This window comes from Salminus brasiliensis, chromosome 8 (genome assembly GCF_030463535.1).
Source record: "Salminus brasiliensis chromosome 8, fSalBra1.hap2, whole genome shotgun sequence".
In the NCBI taxonomy this organism is placed as follows: Eukaryota; Metazoa; Chordata; class Actinopteri; order Characiformes; family Bryconidae; genus Salminus; species Salminus brasiliensis.
The window spans coordinates 25,887,590-25,910,969 of record NC_132885.1 but is presented as its reverse complement, the minus strand read 5'-3'; the positions used below and the strand labels follow the sequence as shown (position 1 = coordinate 25,910,969).

General features: G+C 42.1%; 1 protein-coding gene across 5 annotated transcripts in view; it reads right to left on the bottom strand.

The window, feature by feature from the left end:
- The window catches only part of dachd (dachshund d), a 138,602-nt gene that overhangs the window by 41,062 nt on the left and 74,160 nt on the right, over positions 1–23,380 (bottom strand). For 4 of the 5 annotated variants that reach the window (XM_072686287.1, XM_072686288.1, XM_072686285.1 and 1 more), the window contains exons 3-6: positions 21,775–21,936; positions 9,166–9,225; positions 1,929–2,101; positions 1,226–1,361 (exon numbers count right to left, since the gene is read on the bottom strand). In XM_072686287.1, the coding sequence (XP_072542388.1) occupies positions 1,226–1,361; positions 1,929–2,101; positions 9,166–9,225; positions 21,775–21,936 (531 nt within the window). The remainder of the gene's footprint in view (positions 1–1,225; positions 1,362–1,928; positions 2,102–9,165; positions 9,226–21,774; positions 21,937–23,380) is intronic. The other variant, XM_072686286.1, reaches the window with a different exon arrangement.

Sequence of the window (23,380 nt, the reverse complement as noted above, 5' to 3'; positions counted from 1 at the left end):
TTGGGCTGTGGAGCAGTGGAACCGAGTTCTCTGCAGTGCTAGAGAACTACTGAGTACCTTTGGGATATGTTGGAGTGGTGCTTGTGATTCAGAACTCATCATCCAACATTAGTACCTGACCTCACTAATGCTCTTGTGTTTGAATGCAATCGAGTCCAGCATCTAGTTGTTCAGCAAAGGGGAGACAAAGTCCACATAAATACCCCTGATGTAAGAGCAAATGTTTGTTAAATAGTTGGCTACAAATTTCCAGCCACTGAAATGTACGCTTTATGGTTATTTGGACACTGATGTGGACACTGTGTCCTAATCTGGCAGTTGTTTTTTACTTTGTATCAAAATTCCACGATGACTGGACGAACAGAAATGGTCCAAAATGACTTGGAATAAAATTACTTTCTATTGAAATATAATATATATATATATTTTCATTCTCCTATAAAGTTGCCATTTTGGAGATGCAAGGCTTTTGTGTGATATCGACAATATGAGAGGTATAAATGTACTACTTATAATGAAATCAAACTGTAATACACAATGATCTGTCATACGTCTTCAAGCGTAACAATACAGACAACAGAGGACAGGACAGGCTTGCGTTTTCACATTAGGGCAGTTTTCTCTGTTTAATTATTGCAAAAAAAAAAAAAAAGAAGGCTAACATGAGCATGTGAGCTGTTTCACAATGGATGCCTGCACTGGGACTGAAAGAGACTACTATAGTATGTAATATATATGCAACTGTGGTGTTAATCTTTATATTATTGCTAAATTACTGCTGCAAATTTATGGCAGTGTGCAGTGGTTGGGCATAAACTGGCACAAAGAATATATATATATATTTCTACAGTATATATATATATACACACACACACACACACACGCACACACAATGCGCAGGAGCGGGCAACAGATACTGTAATTCCCTTGAAGTGTGTGCAGAGCAAAAAAACATGGGTAGAATATATAGGTCTCTCAGTTGATGAAAAACAATGGAATGAGAAGAGGGACACGCATTCTCTCATGGCAGTGGGCATTTTTAGCACAAGTGAGGGCTCTTTTGTGCTTGTGTGCTTAAGAGAGAGAGAGAGAGAGAGAGAGAGAGTGAGAGGAAAGAAGAGGACAGGAGCAAAGAGGAGAGGATAAATGCAGAAGGAGAGAGAGAGAAAGAGAGACAGAGGGAGGAAGGGAGGGAGGTGGAGTGTGAGAGACGGAGCAGACGTACGGATTCTGTCCGAGGAGCTTTCGGTGTGTGCGGGGGAGCTGGAGACGCTGCTGCTGCGCTGGGACGAGGGACGGCTCCCCGGCCTCCTGCCGTCTTCCAGAGAGGGAGCAGGGGAGGGACTGTCAGGCACACGTTCCTGCCAGACACACACAAACACACACAATATATATATATATATGCACATATGTGATAATATGTTCGGTATGTATTGTATGCATGTAATTACATGTTCATCATGTAGCTTGTGCTAAAAAGCATTTTCCTAATCAGGATCATTTAGGTGGTCCTGAGATTGTGCTTTTCCCCATTTGTCCTAAATATGTACAAAGACCATCATACACACAGACACACACTCATCCGCAGCCATTACGTTACACCAGCCTGTCCATCGACGGCTCCTAAAACACGCTGGTGCAGCGGCTGCCTCTGAACGTCAGAGCAGCGCAAGCCCTCCTTCAGCACAGCTAGCTCTCGACAGCACTCTTCTTAGCCTTTTAACGCTGCATCCCTCCATTTTCCCCTCCTTCTCCCCTCCCTTCCCTTTGCCGCTCCCCTCCTTTCTCCTCTGGCCGAGGCTATTGTGGGACGCCGTGCCCCGGCGACGGCGCGCGAAAGCACCGATCATGCAGCGGAGCCCCCTCCCCCCTCCACGGCCGACGAGAGAATGTGCACAACACAATGAGCGAGCGGCACCGTGGGTTACCTTAATCACTGATGTCACCATTCTGGATGGGGCACTCTGTCCCTGTGCTGCGGCGGCCATATTGGCGATGGTGCTGAGGTGGTTCATCTGACTCATTGCCATGGTGACTGATGCAGGAGGCAGGCTGACAGGGATCAGGGGGTGGGGCATCATCATGAATGGCAGTTCCAAACCTGAAACAGGAGCAGAGATGGGAGAATTTCAGGGAGTCATTATTTTTTGGGGAAGAAATTGGAGCTAAGTGTGGTTAAATGAAGACGGAACGAGCGCTCAGCAGGGGAGAGAGATAAACAGCGAGCATGCAGCAAATGCCTGCACACGAGTCCCCCTTCTCATCGATCATGTGACGTTGCTGACACGGCCTAACAAATATTCACTGAAAAAATAACCAATTTGCAAAATTCAATACTGCAATTTTCTCCCTGTAGTGTGTTTTCAAACCATTATCTTCATTAGGAATGGGTATAAATATTTTACACTTCATGTTAATAATACATATAGTTGCATCGATTAGACCATAATTACAGCCATGATAATGATAACAGAGATCTTAAATAGATCTCCATAAAAGCTCTGTTCAGGAAAAAAAATGTGGAATTATGGAAATGCTTCACTATTAATAGTAAATGCATTCACTGTGCTGCATCTCCCCGCAAAGAAAAAAATGAGGCAGACATGAAAGCCATTACTGAGATAACTACCTAAAACAGTGCTAATTAAAAATAAGTATGCATCCAGAGATGGCTACAAGCTAATTATAAGTATTTGGGTATTTGGGCCAGAGACCGTGTTACTTGTATAGTGATTTATATTGTAGCGATTTCAAAGCATATCGTGCTGCCGATACGTCCCTCAGTCTCTCCTAAGGGTCTCTCATTTATCATGCTCGGAAATCATTGACAATGATCAAAGTGGGCAGGGAGAGGGAGGGGCCAATGTTATGCACACACCCATGCTGAAGTGACTGGGCTTTTAAATCAATTACAAATTCCAGTGCATTTGACTTCAGGGGGTTACGTTGTTTTTTTGTTGTTGTTGTTAGTTTAATTTTAGTCAAGGTATTGGAGCTAAAAAAAAAATACAGGAACATTAAAAACAGTACAATGTCAAGCAAAGCTTTGGGCACACCTGGTTGAATGTGTGCTGGTCGTTATCTTAAATACTAGGGCGACCATATTTTTCATTTTCAGAAAAAGAGGACACTAGGGACACACAGGTATCCACCGTAGTTAGGATGTCGTGGCCCGGGGGGGTAAGCAGTCCTAAATTGGAGAGTGATGTATAGGTGTGAGGGTGGAAATACTTCTCAAATCACATAACTACAATACGTTAATGAACATTAATACATTCACTTATTTAGCAAAACCAATAAATAGTCTTAATAGCCTCCTTTCAGATCAACATATAACTTAGGCTTGTTCAACTTGTTTATCCAGGTGTGTCCAAACTTTTGACTAGTACTGTATAAACAGCCATTATAACTATTCTTTTTAATTGTCAATTCAAGCTTCAAAAATATTTGGACAAACATTATTATATCGAAGAATTATTTGTAAGACTCAGACGCAAACTCTTTGCTGTTAACGGCAGCCTGAAGTCTGGAACCCATAGACATCACCAAAGGCTCCCCTGGGATGCTTTTCCAGGCCTTTTTTTTATTCATCTTTCTGCTTTCAGTATTGTCTTCAGTAAGTGAAAAGCATGCTTACTTGGGTTGAGGTCAGGAGACCATTTAAGAACATTCCATTTATTTGCCTTAAGAAGCTCCTGGGTTGCTTTTGAGATATGTTTTGGGTCATTATTGATCGGTGAAGTGCCCCCCTGACAGTTTTGCAGCATTCGACTACAGAAACAGCATGGATTTAAAAGTGTATTGAGCTATACACTCAGCACACAGTCACATTATCAGGAAACACCAGTGACCCAGTTCCTTTGGCAGCCACACATGCCCTTGCTAGAACACTGCCTCCATCATGTTTGACAGATGAAGTGACAAATAATGCAGATGATGAGGAGTCCTTGCTTTGCTTCTCCGTATTCCTCCGTTTCCTCTGTCTTAAGAATCTGAACTGGGCAGGCTTTGATTCCGGATGTGTATTGACATTAGGTGTCTCTTGATTTTTAACTTTTAAATGCATACGCCTACCACCTCTGAAGATTTCTTGACTTTTAGAGGTTGTTCAGTTTGAAATTGTGAAGGAACCATTTAAGGTGCTTTACCTTTTTCTTCTAAAAATAAACCTAAATGTTCCTAAGAGCCTTAAATAGAGCAGGTCTTTTTGGTGCATTCCTTTGTTTTTAAGAACGTACCAAATTGTTGATTTGACCAATTTTAGAGTCTCTAAAATTTGTTCAGCCTAATGCTGGCCTCCTTCATTTGCAGCTATGCATCTTTGGACTGCATAGTGAGTATGCCGAGTTCCAATGAACAGCTACACTAGAAATCCAACACTAGGAAACAAACCCAGACCCTTTTTGTCTTTGTAATTCATCATGAAATAATGAGCTTCACCTGGCTGTAAAAAATATCAGCCATCTACAGTGAACTGTGAAAATAGAGGGACAAAGAAATAAGAAACGGTAATAAATAAGGAACGGTAATAAGTTGATGCAATATTTTTGTTAACCCCCCTGAATTAAAGCTGAACGCCTTCACACAAATCTATTGAGGTTGTGTACAGAGCAAAATAACTAAAACTGCAACTGTCACACAGGTATAGACCTGACCGTATAGACGGGTTTCTGTTCAATGTCATCACATAGATGCACGTGCAGCCAGGGGGGGCAGAAAGCATCAGAAAGCAGAACTCGTTACACTAAATAACAAAAGACTGCATCAACCACAGAGAGGATGGATGGAAAATGTTTAAGCTTAGAAGTAGGATCGCATCCCTTTGCCAAAAATAAAAAACCCTGAAATGAAACTCTGAAACTTTATTACTGAGTCAAAAGCAATGTACAAACCTACGTAACACATCTACGTTAATTACAGCAGTTAACTAATGTTACGATCTAGTGACCGGCTATGTTTTTTGCCCTTTAGCTGCATGTGCACTCAGTAATGTTTGTAATTCTCTACAGAAAAGATATTTAAACATAAAAATGCACATTGGCAATTTCTATTTTTTTTTAAATAAAACATAAAAAAACGTTATAAAACCATTATACTTGAAAGCACCAAATTATTATTATTAGTATTTTTTATTTATGTTTTTTTTTTTTTGGGTGGGGGGGGCATATTAAATTAAGATAATAAACTCAAGAGTGATCTCTGTAGGGGATGTTAATCAACAACACATAATTTAACAAGGGGTGCCCAATCCTTAGCATAATACTATGTATGTATGTATCATCTATATTTATATCTCTCTGATACAACATTGGATGAAGCATCATCAATATTCCAGAGCACACAGTTTCTCTGCTCCACAGCTCAATGCTGATGGGCTTTATACCCCTCTAGCCCACACCTGGCATTAGGGATAGTGCCAATATGTTCATGTTTATCTGCTCCACAGAGTCCTATTCTATTGGCAGTACTATTTATTTATTTATATATATTTTTTTTCTGGCTGGCAAAACCGTAATGACATTTCTAGATCTTCAAAAGTTCAGTTCATAAACAATAAAACTGGGAGCCCGTGTTCCACATCCTGAGACAGTGATTAAATAGGTGGAAGCGAAACTGTCCCCCTTTTTCAAAGGACATGTGCACACAAATAAGGTCACAGCCTGGTGTGTGTCCCTGAACCGTGGACCCACTCACTGCCTCTCCTTACTTTGAACTGGGGGATCAAAAGTAACAGGGAAATTTTTGGTCTCCAGCATTCAAAGGCTCCACTCAAGTGCTTGAAAGAAAACTTCAGCGTCTCCTGTGGAATTGATTGAGCTCCTGCACTCCTCCTTTCTTTCTTTCTCGAACACACACACACACACACACACACACACATACACACACACACACACACACACTGGCTCAAGGTAAAGGGGACAGAAACACAGAGGGATAATACACCAAACAAGTCTGCTTTGCTTTTGTGCAAAATATCAGTGGCCGAGGGGTGAGAGCAGATCAACATCAGGAGGGGGGACAAAAAAAAAGAACAAAAAAAAAAAAAAAAAAAAAAAAGCCCACCCTCCCCTTCTGTGTCATTGCTTCCCTTGGAAAAGCACAGTTGATTTCCATAAGAAAGATGACCAGCGGATTCACTGGGAAAACACATTCCCAAACATTAGAAAAACGGAGGGGATTAAAGAGGGAGAAGCCAAGCAGCACCTTGTAAAGGCGCCTCTCCTCAAGAGTCTGAATCAATTACGGCTCCCAGGGCCGGACTCAATTAAAACGCACCAAAGCAGTGCGGTGTGATTGCGGGATACTTACAGCGCTACATCCAAACAAATTGAGTGAGGCATTCATGCACACATCCACCTTTCAGAGCTCCTCGAGAGCCCGATTGAGTGGTGCCGTGCCTTTGTGATTCCCCGCGCAAGATCTGACTGGATTTCAGCAAATCAACATACACAAGAGGAGGGAGGGGAGGAGTGTACTAAAGGATGATATGACTTTGCCTTTGTCATTTAAATGCCTCTTCTTTATCATTTCCCCCTGCAATGAATGATGTCTGTAGAGCTCACCAACTTCCACTGTGTGTGTGTGTGTGTGTGTGTGTGCTGCACCATGGGCATATACAGTAGAAGCCTGTTCTCCAGGGCCTAATCTCTATCTCTCTCTCTCTCTCTCTCTCTCTCTCTCTTTTCTGCCTGTGCTACCTCCTTTCATGTTTTGCCATCCTTAAGTGATGTTCCAGCCATAATGGCCTATTCAGAGCACAGCAAGAAAACCTGACAAGCAAAAACAGGGTTTCACCAAGAACCCAAAAAGCAGAGAACGCTGCGTAATTTCCACGTCTCATAAAGTGGTTATGGCACTCACAGGCCAAGTATAGCAAGATACTGCATGTGTGCAAATGTTTGTGGACAGCCCTTCTAATGAATGTCTTCAGCTACTTTGAGCTGCAACCACTGCTGACACAGATGTGCAAATGCACACACAGGCACACAGCTTGTGTAGTCCCTGTAGAGCAGTATTGCCAATTAAACATGAACCTATTGGCACAATGGCAAATGCCAGTTGTAGGCTAGAGGGTTAATAAAGCACACAGCATTGAGCTGCGGAATTCATTGGAATGATGGATGGTGCTCCATCCGACACTTTTGGGATGAGTCGTGGAGTTGGGGATGAGGTGGTGATCATCCAACATCCTGACCTCACTAATGCTCCTGTCTCTGAATGCAAATCATCAAATTATCAAAGCAATGCTCCGCCTTCTTCCCTGGACAGTAGAGACAGGTTCTCCAACCAAACAGGATACATTATTTTTTTAATATTTTTTTTAATATCGCTGTTTTATTTCCTTGCAGAGTGGACTAGAAGTGGTATTCTAATGTTTTAAGGGAGTTATTTTATTAGAATTATTTTATTTTCTTATCAAAATAACATGAATATGACATATTGTAATGTATGATAATATAAGTGTATATATCTTATTTACCTTGACAATAATACACTTTAATGCAAATCATTTCAAAGTATTCTGATCCATTCTGATACAATTAACAAAAATATATGGTATTTTATTCCCAATTTCTTATTTTATACAGATAAGATACAACCAAAAAGATGCAATATTATTTATATATATTTAAGAAATGCAGCTTGGTGATTTTGTTAAAATGGGAAGAAACTCCCAAGAGCAGCCTAATCTGTTCTTCCACAAATGTCTGGATAATTCCACATGCATTCGAGAAAGCTATGAGTCCACAGTTTTTATATTACAGCCGTATACAATACTATGCACGGCATTTATCTGAAACGCTGCATCACCCTGACACTCTTCTCGAAGATAGATAACACGACAGTCAATGATAGGTAACATGATGACTAACAGCACAATAAAGCGTCAGGAGTACGAGTGAAAATCCACTCCTTACGATGTTAACAGCTAGCCTGTAGCCATCTTCTCTTGCTGCATTATCCTGGTGAGGATGGAAGATTTCCCCTGACAAAAATTAAACCAGTTCCTACTTGGCACTTTATTATCTCTTCAACTGAGTGATTTATTGTTTGTGGAATGAAGGCAAAAGAGGGGGAAAATTACATTTTCGGCGAGGCTTAGGCCCTTCCTGCCGCTCTTCCTCTGTCCTGTAAGAGCTCGCGACAAACAATAATGTCAGCTGTAATTGATCCGAGGTCGCCAGTTAGCCCTCCAGTAAAAGCCCACTATTTAAGCGACAATCCGCCCCTGCCTGCTCCTCAGATGCTGTCTAATGAAGCTGTCTGTCTCTGCTATTTACCTTCGCTTAAATGGAAGGGGAAAGATGTACTGTATGAGCCCAGGCCAGAAAAGATTTGCTTTCCTCCCGTGAAATAGGACCTGTGGATGCCTGTGGAATGTATAATTGGTTGCTGCAGTCAGGGATGGGGCTTGCAGCACTAATTAAATGACTTGTTTCCAGCCTATCTGTCTTTGTTTGTGAGTGCACTGCGACGGAACGATACGTCGTAAACGCCCGTGTCTAAACAAACACGCTTTCGGTCAGTCCCTGGATTTGAATGAACAAAATCTCGGGTCGTTTGAACTAAGTGCAAAGCGGACGCTTCGCAAAGAATTTCATTTGTTATTTCGCCTTTGTCCCAAACGAGTCCTCTGCTTTTCTGATGTGCGCTGCAGTATTTCAATGACCCACGGTTACAGCGATCTGCATTAATGACCCCCCATAAAATGCACCGTCTTGATTAGACCTAGCGCTCGAAAGGTGAGGCTGTACGTGGCTTAGGAAGCACACTTTGTTGTGGCTAATTTAGGGATTTGGACGATGTGAAAAACAGAGTGGCCGTTTTATGAAAAACAGATGCTGTCCGTTCTGGGGGGATAAAAATAAATAAATAAATAAATAAATAAATGAAATAAATAAAAAAATGCAATTAAAAGTATATTTCCAATGTAAATAAATTCTGACCGTGATACTACAAAGGGCTCACAGCTATTAAAACTAGCAGAGCAAACATGTACGAGAGGTGCTATTGGAAATAAAAGCAGAGAGCCCTCCGCAGACCCAGAGGAGTCTGGCATGCTGGCAGGGCCATAGATTGTTTTCTTATTCACAGATGGCATAGCCAGTCAAGTCTGCTAAACCCTGTAACTCATTAGGGGCTGTGGAGTAGACGATACTTCACTTTGATGTAGCCACCCACAGTCTCCTGGTGTCACTGACAGAAGCACTTTCTTCTGTATTTCTTAAAAAAAAAACAACACACACACACACACACACACACACACACACACACACAAAACACATATTTGTTAGCATCTAAATAGAAAAAGGCTGCAATTTACACATGCCAGCAGATGCTATATAATAACCATCATTTCTAAAGCCACATGACATTCCAGACGTCGACACAGAAATAACTTTGCCGGGTGGAATTTACTGCCGTTGATCCCATGCAAGAGGCTTCGCTTTTAATAAGAAATAGAAGGTAAAGGAGAAAAACACATCTATTACACACTTGTGAGGATCGAGAGTGTAAAAAATAATGGCAACAAAACATCTCTAGCTTGATGAGGTAGCATAATTACACCGCCACCCCCAGAACCATCAAAGCAAACATGTGGTAGGGATTACGGAGGAGACAGACAGCATTGTTTTATTATTATTTTTTTTTCTCTCTCGTAGGATAAAGGCCCAGCAGCAGTCCTTGGCATATGGTGGAGTGGGTTTATTCCAATAACACTACCTGTTACACAGCCTGGCCATTAATAAAAAATGCTCTCCACACTCTGCTCAGTGTTTAGTGGATATACACTGTCACATAGGCTTTTTTCTTTTTTTTTTTTTCAATACATTACAACACGGTACAAAAATGAAATCATATAATTCATTACATTGGTTTTATTTGCTCAAATTGGACCAAATTAGAACTGGAATTATTTTTTGTCACCTTTAAAAAGTGCATTTTGTTTTTACATTCATGGCATTTAGCTGACACTCTTATCCAGAGCGACTTACAAGGTTACTTGTATTACTGTATTAGAGGTGGGTCAGTGTAGTGTTAGGAGTCTTGCCCAAGGACTCGTAGGGCAGCATAGCCTCCCAGACCGGGAATTGAACCCCAGTCTCCCACATGGTGTGGTAGCTCAGTGGCAGGTTGTGGTGTTATCTGTTGCGCCACACCAACCAGTTTTTCCAGTGATTCATTGCTAATAAGCATTATTTTCAGCATACAGATGCATGTACAAATCATTTTCTTCATAAAAACAGTGTCAAGAATGGAACAGACCTTTCCAGTTTCAATATTATTTCAAAACTTTCACTCACTAACTTCACCTCCCCAATTAGATGGGGACCACTCGTACTTTAAGGGGGGCTGCCAGAGATTTTTTTTTCATCAGAAAACACCCACAGACTGTGTCAAACAGCAAATCACAGCATGCAGCAGTTTCAGTCTGGAACTGCAGTTGGTTTGAAGGATCAAACTACCAAAAAAAAATAAAAAATCCTGTACTGTTAATAATTTATTGCATTAACTCATTATTTATGTATTAACCTTGTCGCCATTAATAACTACATAATTATTATTATAACTGTTCAGGAAATGACATTATATACTTTGACACTGTCAGGCCAAAACGCTGGATCTCCACTTCAGGTTTTTTTGGCTGCTCAGCTGCTTCTTATACTGTGGGAACATTTCATAATGAATGGACCAATAGAAATAGTGCAAAACCTGCTATATTAACTTGTAGGATGCGGATTGCTTATCTTCTGGGATAAAAGGTTTTGACTCAAGACAGTGACAACTTAATAACTAGAAAGGCCGGGATTCCCTCAATGGGCAGTTTGTGACAGTTCTGTTCTGGCCTGTCTGATATTACTTGGCTGTGGAGCAGTGAGACTGTTTTCTCTAGAATGATTATAGGTGCTCCATCCAATACTTTTGGGATGAGTTGGGGAGTCTGGGTTGAGGTGGGCTTGTGATCATCCAACATCCTGGCCTTACTAATGCTTTTTTTGCTGAATGCAATCAAATCCTCATAGGCAATGCTCCAAAATCTAGTAAAACGCCTTCCCTGGACTCCAACAAAAGCAAGATAGACACTTTTATAGATAGGCCTAGTTTGGAAAAAACTAAGAATGAGCAGACGTCCCTATACATTTGTCCATGTAGCGTATATATATATATATATATATATATATATATATATATATATGTGTGTGTGTGTGTGTGTGTGTTTGTGTGTGTGAAGGACCTTGTTTAATGTTTTTTAATTTTTTATTATTTTTTTATTTTAAAAATGGTTCTCTTTAGAAACCAAAGGTGGCTCTTTTATGGAATTGCTCAAAGAACCCTTTTAGATTCTTTTTTGGAGAGTATAGTAGTTAAAAGAGTAGTTAAAAGCAACTGAAGAAAACCTTAAATCTCAATCCCTGCTACAGATTTCAGGGCTATGGAGCTGGACAAGGCTGTGGAGCTGCATCGTGATCTGGTCAGCGTAATTATGCACATTGTCAAAGATACTCAGACACAGGCCTTCAGGATACATCACTGCAAGCACACCCAATTTGGCCTTGAATTGGCTTCAGTTTAAATTTGTCCCATATCATTCTCAATAAACTGCAGGCTGTATAACGGGAGGAGGGGAGGCATTACCAGCAGCTGTTTCCACTGAAAGCACAATATATTCAAGAACAATCAATATCCTCCCTCACGAGGGACTGTGACACCCAAGCAGCGCGAAGAATCATCTCCATCTGATACTTAGCAAAGGGTCCCTTTTAAACAGATTGCTTTCAGTCAATGGCAGGCAGTTGTCATTTGACTCGGACTCTGAGATGAAATATATTGAGCGGTGTTATCAATCACAGAGCACTGAGCTACATGGGATGGCTTTTGAGGGGATGAGGTTGACCATTGCATCATCTGTTCTAATTACAAAATTAGCATCGCCTATGGGTCGGGGTGAAATTCCTCACGAGGGAATTTGACATATGTCACACCTAAATAGTCAAAATATATGCATTTATTCATTCTTGACAAATATAATGAATAAAATTGGGGGGGGAATATAACTTATGAGTATATTAAACTAAAGGATATCGTTTTTATTTTTATGATCAAAAATTGATAATGATTGATAAAGCCTAGAAAGCGACAACACTGCCTATTCTATGATAAATTTGGACCATGCTACACTAATAACACTTCTTGGGCAAAACTAATCTCAGAGCATCTCCAAAACAGCAACTTGTGGGATGTTCCTGGTATGCAGTGGTCAGTACCTACTAAATCTGCGTCAAGGAAGGACAACCTGTGACAGCACCAACGACTCACTGATGTGATCCATGGAAGCCCCACCTCTCAACAGGACTTCCAGGACTTAAAGGATCTGCTGCTAACATCTTGGTGTCTGCCTTCAGAGGTCTTTTGGAGTCCATGCCTCGACAGCTCAGAGCGACACAGGAGGGATCTATTTGGTTATAATGTTATGGCTCATCGGCTCAAATACATATATATATTTGTGTGTGTGTACCTTTAATTGAACTGCATATTTTTTATGCTATAAAATATTTGATATACCAGGTATACAGGTATAGAAGCGGAGTTGGTGTATGATGCTGTGGTGTGTGACATGGTGGTGGGTGGGTGATGTGTGATGTGTACTAAATGCAGTAGTAAGTCTGACACTGAAAGCAGAAGTCCTCGTGGCACTGTTCAGAAAGAACGAAGGAAATCTCTTGCTTTACAATGTGTACTGTAGACTTTAAAGGACTAAAAATGTATGAAGTAAAAAGTATGTTAATTATCTTGCAACTGAGTAAAGTACTTAATTAGTAAGAAATATTTTATTAAAATAAAAATCTTTCAAAACAAGTGGCTTAACGGTCTAATGCGCTACCCAGGCAGTCCAGAGCTTGCTGCTTTGCCATCAGTGGCCGGAGCCCGAGAGAGCACAATTGGCCGTTTTCGCTCTGGGTGGATAAGATGGCACTGTCTCCTCTCATCACTTAACGTATCGCTGACCGGAACAGGCGTCTGTTAGCTTGCAGAACTAGGGACCTGGCGCAGTTCGAAAAGAGACGGTAGCTGGCTTTGCATGAATCGGAGGAGATGTGTAAAGTCCCTACCCTAGTGTTAAAAGCATTGCTAGTGGTAGGGGGAGTTATGAACGACTGGGTTAATTGGCAGTAAATTAAAATACTTAATTAAATAAATTAATGAAAAATTATAAGCTAATTTATGTACATTGTTTGTTGTAAAAATAAGTACAAAAAATTATTTATTTACTAAACAATAACGTACTTGTGTTAATTAGGCTTTAACTAGCTGTTAATTTGAAGACTAAACATTGAGCAAAAAAGTAAACGCCAAATCAATGCTAGCATTTCTCTCTTACGTCTGTATCGAACATGTATCAGCTCAAGTTCCTGTATAATTACACTCCTAAGGTCACCAGACGTCAGCCAGCTCTAGTAGACTAGTAGGTCATTGTCATGCACAGCTGTTCCTGCATAAATCTCCCACTGCCTCAGTCTGAGGCAGACTGAACCCAATACTGTCCCATACTGTAACAGGAGGAAGAAGAATGAGGTTCCAGAAGGACAGAGCCGGTGCGGGATCACTTGCGAGTTGTAGGGTTAATGGTACTCCATGCTTGACAGATGTCTGACTGATAACAACTGCACCTTCATCTCTCACTCTGTAATTGCACTAATGTTATCATTGCTATAATCACTTTGATATTAAAACCGCACTTTGTCATACTGCATCCTCTCCTGTCATCATAAACACGGCGTCGGGGTAATGCTAATGCGCCACGTGCTCGTTTCGGCTTCTTTCGCCGTAATTAAGTGTTGCGAGATGACCTATCGGAGGGATATTCGGAGCAGCCAAAGCGCACGCATGGTCCGCATTACAGGCCGCAAAGGCTTATCATCTGTGAAAGGTTGAATGTCATTTATTACATGTATCACATTTACACCAAGTGACATTGTCTTTTCAAATTGCGCTGATCTCTTCACTCCTATCTTTGCCTCCAAAGGTCACTCAATTCCACTTATAAATGCAACCTGACAGAGATTAGTAAAGAGGGACAGGCAAACGCATGCCTCACCACTGAATCAAACAGCTCCAAATTAATTCATCCAATTAATGAAGAACAAGCTCTAATGCTGATGAGGGCTGACAAGTAAACTGGTCACTTGCTTTTTTTTTTTTTTTTAAAGCCTCGCCTGCTGCTGTGAAGTAACCGGATGAGACAGCAATACAAATATTTGCATTACACTGCTTTATGTACCATGCTGTCCTTAGCTACGGTTCTAATAATAATAATGCCAGGGCCGCGGTGCTCTGCAGAAATGATAGAGCTTGATATGGATCATTACAGAAAATAATGTTTAATCAATTCCTATTTTGTAATCTATTTCTGCACTTGTAGGCATCTGTGTAAATCAGTACTTTGCACACCGCCACCGCAACCCCCTACCCATCCCAAACCCGCACACCAACCCACCCATCGAAATCATGCATATTCAATTTTATGCTGATGCTTAACTGTCGATGCGACCGGAATTAGAACAAGCCACGACTTCATTAAAAAAAAAAAAAAAAAAAACTAGATAGATAAATAAATAAATAAATAAGTGATTATCAAGTTATCTTTTGAAATTCTATTAAAATGTGTGGCACTCTCCACTTATCTGTCACCTGCCTCCCAGGACCACAACACACTAATAGAGGCACTTGGAAGACGAAAACCCAGGAGAGGCCCCATCTCTCGCCAAACGAAATACAGCGCTGTCTCTAAGCCCAGTCTACCGGCTCACACTAATGCTTCCCTTTTCCTTTAGGGGTGTAACGATACATCAGTCTCAAAGTGCCAATCCAACTGCAGCGATTTGGGAAGGTTATAATCCTTTATTTTCAATTATAATAAAAGCAACTTTGCCTATTCCCAGAGATCATTCCCCTCAGGGGGGAAAACAGGCCTTCTGGGTTGTCTTACTACCATGTAAGCAGTTCCTGAAGTCCCAAGGTGTATTAAAGGGTCCATATTTGACATTTTCTTGTATCTGATGTTTTTGTTTTGTTTCCCTGAGAGGTACGTGTAATGTATTTCTTATAATTAAAGAGGCTGCTTTTATTACTGTGCCTTTAACACAACTAGATATCGGCACAGTCCTGCAAAAATCTACAGTTTTTGACATGAGAAATTTTGGAAGTTGTTCTTTAAATTGTATCAAATGTTATGATGAATGAAAAAACAGGAAATCTCCAAAATGACCTGGAATAATGTCTGAGACTTCTGTTGAAAGTCTACTGTAAAATTGCCATTTTGGAGATACAAGTGTGACTGATGATATACTATATGAAAATGATCTTGCTTCTGTTTGGCTGTCATGTGTTGAACCTCTTTCCAAAAGCAGGCCAGGTCGTAAATCTCCTTATAACTTTGACATGCATGAACAGGGCTAAACTTACTAACGTAGACAAGTGTAGTTTCAACAGTAGGATATGAGTAAATTGGCTGGTTTGTGTTGCATCACAAACAATGGATACATTGATATATTATAGTTTGCAGCTTCCTTCCGGATCAGGGAGGTAGTGTCACATTTTAAAACCTCAAAACTTCAACACTTTCTCAAATGCTCAGAGAAAAATTCCATGATAGGCCAAATTGATCTGAACCATAGTGATGCACCGAATCGTTTGGGTAAGGAATCAGAATCAGACTGAATCATTGCACAGGAAGAGATGCACACCCACCCCGCCATCCTTCGTTTCTACAGTAAAGCCCCGCTGATTTTTCCACCCAGACAAAACAGCGCACAGGAATGTAAACTAAGCCAGGTGAGGCGGTGTTTTGCTTCTCTAAACCCCTTTAATGACTGCTGGTAAAACATGGCCGAGTGACTCGTAAAGGAGTGGAATGAATCACTTCCTCGCTTTTCTGCCGATGTGGCTAAGAGGTGGCTGAGGACTAGCAGATATGTTTTCACCCTTTGGGCTGTAGGGGGGTCATTTTCTCAACAGCTCTTGTCAAGAAAGAGAAAGAAAGAGAGAGTGAGAGAGAGAAAGGGAAAGAGAGAGACTGAGGGGGGGGAAAAAGAGCGTCTGCAATGTGAAGGGCCATATTTAGCCGAGCAAGGCCACCAGCTGAAAACAACAGCAAAAAAAAAAAGAACAAAACCAAAAAAAAAAAAAAGAAAGAAAGCAATCCTTGTTGGATTTGTCCTTCCACAGAGCGGGATTTATTATTAGAAAGGACATAAACAGACTAATTAAATCACAGCAGTGGAGGCTGAGATGACAGCTGGTGCTGCGTGTGACCAAACAGATCCCTATCAAAGAGCAGTAGGCATGGCTCGCTCAATCCACCCTCTATGGGGAGCTATTTTAAGAGGCTCAGCATTGAATGCGCATGCTTTACGCTAAATGAGGGCTTCACGTACACTCATCTCCATTGAGAGAAAGACGCGGGTGCCGTTGGATTGTTTATATATATATATATATATATATATATATATATAAATATATATATATATATATATATATATCTGAGCTGAAAAAGATGTGACAGTTCTAGTAAGCCACAGATGCCTAGCTGCCATTCACTTCCTCTGCCTGTCATCACTGCTGGAAAAGGAAGCTGTCATGTGGTTGACATGGTGATGCGTTGACGAGATTATACACGACAACACAGCGAGTACAATAAGACGCACGTACACACGCTTGCCTTACAGTTTTGCCATTTTCTAGCAAGTGTTTCGGGGGGCTGCGTGGGAAACAAACTGAACAAAAAAAAAAAAGAAGCAACAACTTGGGCACCCATCCCAGAACGTCAGCGCGTTTGAACTTTTAACTGTGCCTTTCGTTTTCTCTTGTGTAAACACGAGCGTGCAAACAATGGTAAAAATTGGCTCTAAGGACTAATACCCCGTTTTGGCAGGGAGCTGAATAATTAATGCAAGCTTTTAAGCACTACTACTAGTGGCAAGGCCGCAAATCTGAAACCATTGATGAGAAGAAAATATGGTTTTAAGAAGTCAATAATAGCAAGAGCAATGGGAACAACGTAATCAATGGCAGCGCTACGTTTGCAAACAAGAACCTGAATTATAACACCAATAATTGATTCTCCTCCTACTTGTTTCTCCTTTCTTTTCTTTTTTTCCCCCTTTGCTACTTCTCTCCCTCTTCCAGGCTCTTTCAGTGATGTCATTTCCTATCGATCCCTCCCTGGGTGCAATGATAGGAAGTTTCCCCAAGTTTGTTTAGCTTTTTTTTTCTCCTCCCTCTATCTTTCCTTTCCCTCCATGACTTCTTCACCCCCACCCGCTCCGCCGGTGGAAATTTGCAAGCCGCACCAACGGCTTAACCAAAAAGGATTAACTCCCATATCCAACCGAGAACACAGATAATGCTGGGTAATTGGTAAAAAATGAAGATGAATGGGACAGCAAGATAAGGACCAATTAGCTCCTCCACGCTTACAGCTGCGGTCTCACTACAGATCCATCTCTGGAGCCCTGGCCTCCTCTGCCAGAAGGAGCCTGGCGGAATTAGCGAGCCTGACCCCGTCGGTGGTGGGAGGGCCACCCATCATCTCCCCCCTTCACTTCGCTTTTAATTCTGTCTCTGCCACAGACACCTGTCACCGGCCCCATCGCGCCCGACTCTCCTCTCGCAATCCTTTCCAACCCCCCCCACCCTTACCCCTGACAGCCCGGTGCCAGGGCTGGGCCAACGTCTGAACAGGCTAACCTGCTAAACTGGAGAAAAACACACACACACACACACACACACATACACACACACAAAAAAAAACACCAAAAAAAAAAAACACACACACACACACACACACACAAGCAAGGCTTTAAGTTTGCGTCGCTTATTTCATTATGGCAGCATCATCTGGTTGGTGATACGCACAATTCCCCCATCTAATTATGGGGAGGATTTAAGGTCCATTAACGTTGCCGTGGCGAGGAATCAGATGCAAAATGGCACCCAATGGCCACGGGGAACGGTTTTCTCTTTCACCTCCGTCTTTCCTTTTTCCTTTTCTTAGCCCGGAGCATCCGAATACTTAGCCTGTCTTTTTTATTTCTGCCTTCCACTTACAGGAAGAAAAAAACAAAAAAAAAAAAACAAAGGCAATTCCTGAGCTGGGAAACGGGCAGGTGTTAGTTAGCGGCGGCTGACAGGATTTCTCCAGTGGATGATGAAGGTTCTGGTTCAGGTCAAACTCAACGGGCAGGAATGGATCACTGTTTATTTGTCTCCCGGGCAGCATGTCGCACATGTTTTGCTTGGTTTGTGATCTGTAATTGTGGCATTTCCTGCGAGTCCATGGAACAATCCACATTGTACAGTGAAGGCGGGAGGGGCATGCGCACACACACGCACACTCCTCCACCCCCCACCTACAATCAGCTGCTTATAAAGAACCGGAGAGAAATCAAAGCACTGGGTTTAATCGTTTAGGATGTTTGGCTGTTTGGCTCCTGACTCGGATGGGCTCAGCGTGTCTCTTTCTCTCTCGGTCTCTCTTTTGCCGTTTCCTTTTTGTTACAATTAATAATACCGAATGCAAAGGAGAGAGTGATTGAGCTGAATATTTAATGCAGGGAGGGGGAACATTAGCCTGTTCAATTTACATCAAAACAAAGACAACACAAGCAATCCAAGTCCAGAGGAGAACAGAATGTCCTTCACACTCTGCCTCAGCCTGTCTGTGTCTCAGACAAGATGCAGACAATGCAGGGGATCTACATCAAAAAGGAACCTTTCTAAATGGAGTGCATAAGAGGGAGGGGGGGGGGGGGGGTGGTAGACTTCCAGCACCCACTTGGCAATAAAACTATGAAACTGCTGTTACATTATTATTATGCTGCTGCTGCTGTTGTTGTTTTGTTAACGTTATTTCTGAGGGATCTGCTGTAATAGTAACATCGCCATTAGTACGGGCTAAATAATTACAGCTTCATGTTACTTGGTATGGCCAAATAAATAAAGAAATAAACAAGGCCTCCGTTGAAAAGGTTATGGAAACAGCTGCTCTTGTGCAGAATGAAGTCACGTCCTGGTCCTCGCTGTCCGGCATAGCGAAGTTCCCCACTACTGTAGTCATTGCTATATCTGTCAAATGATTTAGGGCCACAGATTCCAGCTGCATAATGCACTTGAAAGCAGGACATATTAGGTATTCAGAGCCAAAACCCCGCAAAAAGTGAATCAATGGCCTGCCATGGCCCGATAGTGGTGGAGTGTATTTTTACAGTACTGGGTTAAACAACAGTACATAAAATACAAACAAATAAACTGCATTTTAAAGCTCTTTTTACATGTAACGCGGTGCGCGATACCTCCCACCTCTGGTGGAATGACCTTTCTGTTTTAATGCCGTAATGATCTTGTGTGGCGAGCAAATGCGCTGCGCGACAAGAATGGAAAACACTGTCTATTTCACTTAAAAACCTAATTTATGTTGCAATTAAAGGCTGAAAGAAGCTGCTGCTCCCCCTGGCCGGCCAAATAAAGCCAGCTATATTTTCTGCTCTTATCATCCGGGTGACTCCTATTGGCCACCCTGTCACAGGAGAGTGCTTGATATAAACAAGAGATTGCACAGACATCCAGTAATCAATATTAGGATGGCTTCAGTACCAAACATCATTTGTCTCGGCCACCGTTCCTTTGACCAAACGAAGCATTAATTCAAATCATAAATCTGGGGGTGATTTAAATCCGGGAATGAGAGGCCTGCCTGCCTTTAATGATTTATTTTCTACATTTCTGCGAGCGAGAGATTTGTCCATACGCGGTGACAGGTCACCTTCAAACGCCAGAGGCAGACTGTTCATCACCATGCAGACTAGCATCTCATCGCTGCGAGTAAATATTAAAGTAAAAGAATCCAATTGATTGTGGATGGGCCGGAGAGGCGTCGCTGCCATATATTTTACTCACAGCCGCTAATGCCTCTCTTCTTCTCCACGCTCACCCCTCCCACCAACCTCCCCCCTCACTTCCACTGCCGGGCCCCGAATTATTATTCTTCTGGGAGCAGGCGTGCTCAAGGTTACAATTTAAATTGTAAAAAGATAAAAACAGTTTCTTATTAGCTTCATTGCCACAGCCTTGCCTATTCCGATTCGCATTTATCTCTATTTCGGTGACCTCGGAGCCCCTGCCTGTGCCGCTGGCTGGCTGGCGACTGATGACCTCAGCGCTGTTGCATTCTCTTTTGTTCAAATCTGCTCGGGACGCATCCTGTTTGGGCCAAACACGCGGTGTCAAGCGCAACTGGGAAATCCTAAACACATGGCGGATGCATTTGGAGTGGAAATAGCACGCGTAATTCAGCTAAGGGATTAAGGGTATCATTTGTAATGGATTTGTGGTTTTACACCGCAGTGTGATTTCCACAAAGAAATGGCTTTAAGTAATGTTGCAAAGAGTGGAGGGGGTGAAAAAAAGGGGAGAGATCTGAACATATCTCAAAAACTATTAATTGAAGCGGGGGACATTCAAAACCAATTTTCCTCACCAAATTGAATTAGCGGCTCGCTTAATAGCTATTAGCTGAGTGCTCATGGATGCATTTAATGTGTTGCTATTTTAAAGGAGCTCTACCTGGTAATTATGGATCGGAAAACAACTAAATAAACCGATTGCTCAGAGAGACATTACGAGTTTTATGTAAGGGAATACCAGCATTCGTTCATCTAGCATGAACACAGTGCAGACCATTAACCCTTAGAAGCAGTCGTTATCGCCGGCCATAACAAAATCGCGGTGTAATTTGATATTAATTATTTTGCACTCAGGAGCTCATTGAAAGAAAGGGCTTTGGAAAATGTGTGGAACTTGGAAATTCTTAACTTTCAATTAATACCATATTTATGTTTGTAAGCAGGAGGTGTGATATTTTATAATGCTTTAAACTGAAGGGAAAGTCTGTTATTACTGAAAGGAATACCCATAATTTCTTTGACTGACAGAAGGACATTATTGTACTGTGTTAAACTTTAAATTATGCTGCAGTTTTCACTTAAAAAAAAAAAAAAGCCAAGCAGACTAATGCCAGGCGTGGACTAGATGGGTATAAAGTCCCCCAACATTAAGCTTTTGGAATGAGTTGGGGATAAGGTGGGTTCGTGATCATCCAACATCCTGACCTCACTGACGCTGTTGTTGCTGAATGCAAAGAAATCTAAACAGCGAGGTAGAAAGCCTTCTTCCCTGGACAGTAGAGACAGTTACTCTAACAAAAGCAGGATGAACCCCTTTTTTTAATACCCTTGAATTCAGAAGAAACAATTAATGAGCATGTGTCCCATGGCCTAACACTGTATGTTGCCGTCCCTGCCATCCCTATCCACCTCCAAGTTATGAAATGCAATAGAACAATAAAAAGAATGAATCCATTTTCCATTTTTGTCACTTATTTCTCATTTGCACAGTTGATTATGCATGTCTATTAAATTATACATGTTGTGTTACAGCATGAAATGGTTACTAGTTTGTGCACATGCCATCCAAACCAGTAAAGCAAATCTGGTGGCACTGTAGCGATGTTAAATTCCACAGTGGATTTTTAGTAGCCCATCAAGGCCAATGAGGACCAGTTTCCCAGACACTGGTTTAGCCTAGTCCTAGACTAAAATCACAATAAGGATTAGCAGTAATCTAGCCCACGACTGGGAAAGCACCCCTCTGAGGTGCGGTGTGTGTGCAGTGCTGCGGCTGGCCGGTCGATGTGTGTAACAGAGCGTGACTCACCCACGCTGGAGCTCAGGTCTCCGTTCTCAGAGTCCACGCCGTGCTGAGTGTTGTTACCGTGGTAGCTGCTCATCACCTCCAGCTTGATCTTCTTTACCTTCATGGCCTCGGCGATGGCGGCGTTGGTGGCGGCTGCCGCGGCGGCGGCTGCAGCTGTGAGGCCTGCAGGGGCAGAGGGAAGGAAACAGAAGTGAGAGAGGGATGATGTGGGTGCGGCCGGTACGATACTGCCAACAGGTGTGTAGCGATAGGGTTGACCCTATCATGGACAGACCGCAGGTTTGATACCCGGTTATGCCACAGCAAATGAAGTCTACCTGAAGTTCAACCTCGTCACTTGATGATATTAATCAATGCAGGTCAGCTGACATTACAGAACTGGCAGTTAGAGATCAATCCCAAGGAGAGCATGCATGTCAGGGGGTCTTAGCTAGTGAGCTAGAGGAGGCTTAGCTAGTGCGTGGATACTGGAAATGACCAAAGAGAAACCTAAAGGGGCATAGATTAACAATTATCTTATTACCCACCTCAAATTCATTGTTTCTATGAATATATTTGCAATAATACAACATGAAAACACTGTATTATTGCCTGCATTACTTCCTGAATCTGTAATCTGAGCTTGTTCTTTCCATTCCGTCTTGCGTCCAGATCGTATGGGACTCAGATCCAGAGTTTTAAGGCTATGAAGATGGATCGAGATACTCGTCTCTGCCTTTCGCTGCCTCTTGATGTGTCTAACTGCTGGATTTGTGTGTCCGTCATCTGCCTCTCATCTGTAATTGCTGGATTTGTGTGTTCGTCTAGATTTTGTGTGAAACTGTCCAGTGGACATTTGTATATACTATGTTTTTATCATACATTTTGCTGTGTTTGCTGTGTTTTTGCATGAAAATGTTATTTAAGCACGTATTTATACAACTGAAGATACGATTCACTGTACATTTACTGTCTATTCACACTGATACTCCTTTGACACAATGCCTATAAATCTGCACTCAGTGAATTCTCTACCCAAACACACCATGAGCTCCATAAGCGATTGGATCAAGTGTGCTGGGGCAGAAAATATGGTTGGTGTAGCATAGCTAATGACTAGGCGCTGGGTACACCTCTCTATACCAATAACAGTCCTTGGGCAAGACTCCCAACACTCGACTCCCTCTGCAACATGATTAAGTTGCATGCAAGTCGCCCCATATATATCTGGAACTTCATGGGCCAGCGTAGTTGAGAAACACCGATTGAGCAGACGACGCTGGTCAGCGGGAATTCTCGGAGCCTGATGGAACATTATGCTTGTCATCACAAGCTTCTGAATAGCTGATGAGTTAAGAATATAAGTGACACGCTGGAACAGGCCGGTTTCTCCAGTCACACCTGTGTGAAGGAAATCCGACTGCATGCTCATGACAGTTTTCAGCCAGCATGTTTGACAATGCATGGCAGACACCCCTCTCAGTCACAGTTAAGCAGCATCTAACCATCATCAATAACACAGACAGACAAAGCAGAGACGATGACTCCAGAACACCGTCTGCGCTGGAAGTATCGCAAGCAAGTCAGTCGAGCAAACCCTGGCCGTGTCGTAACTGGAGCGGAACAT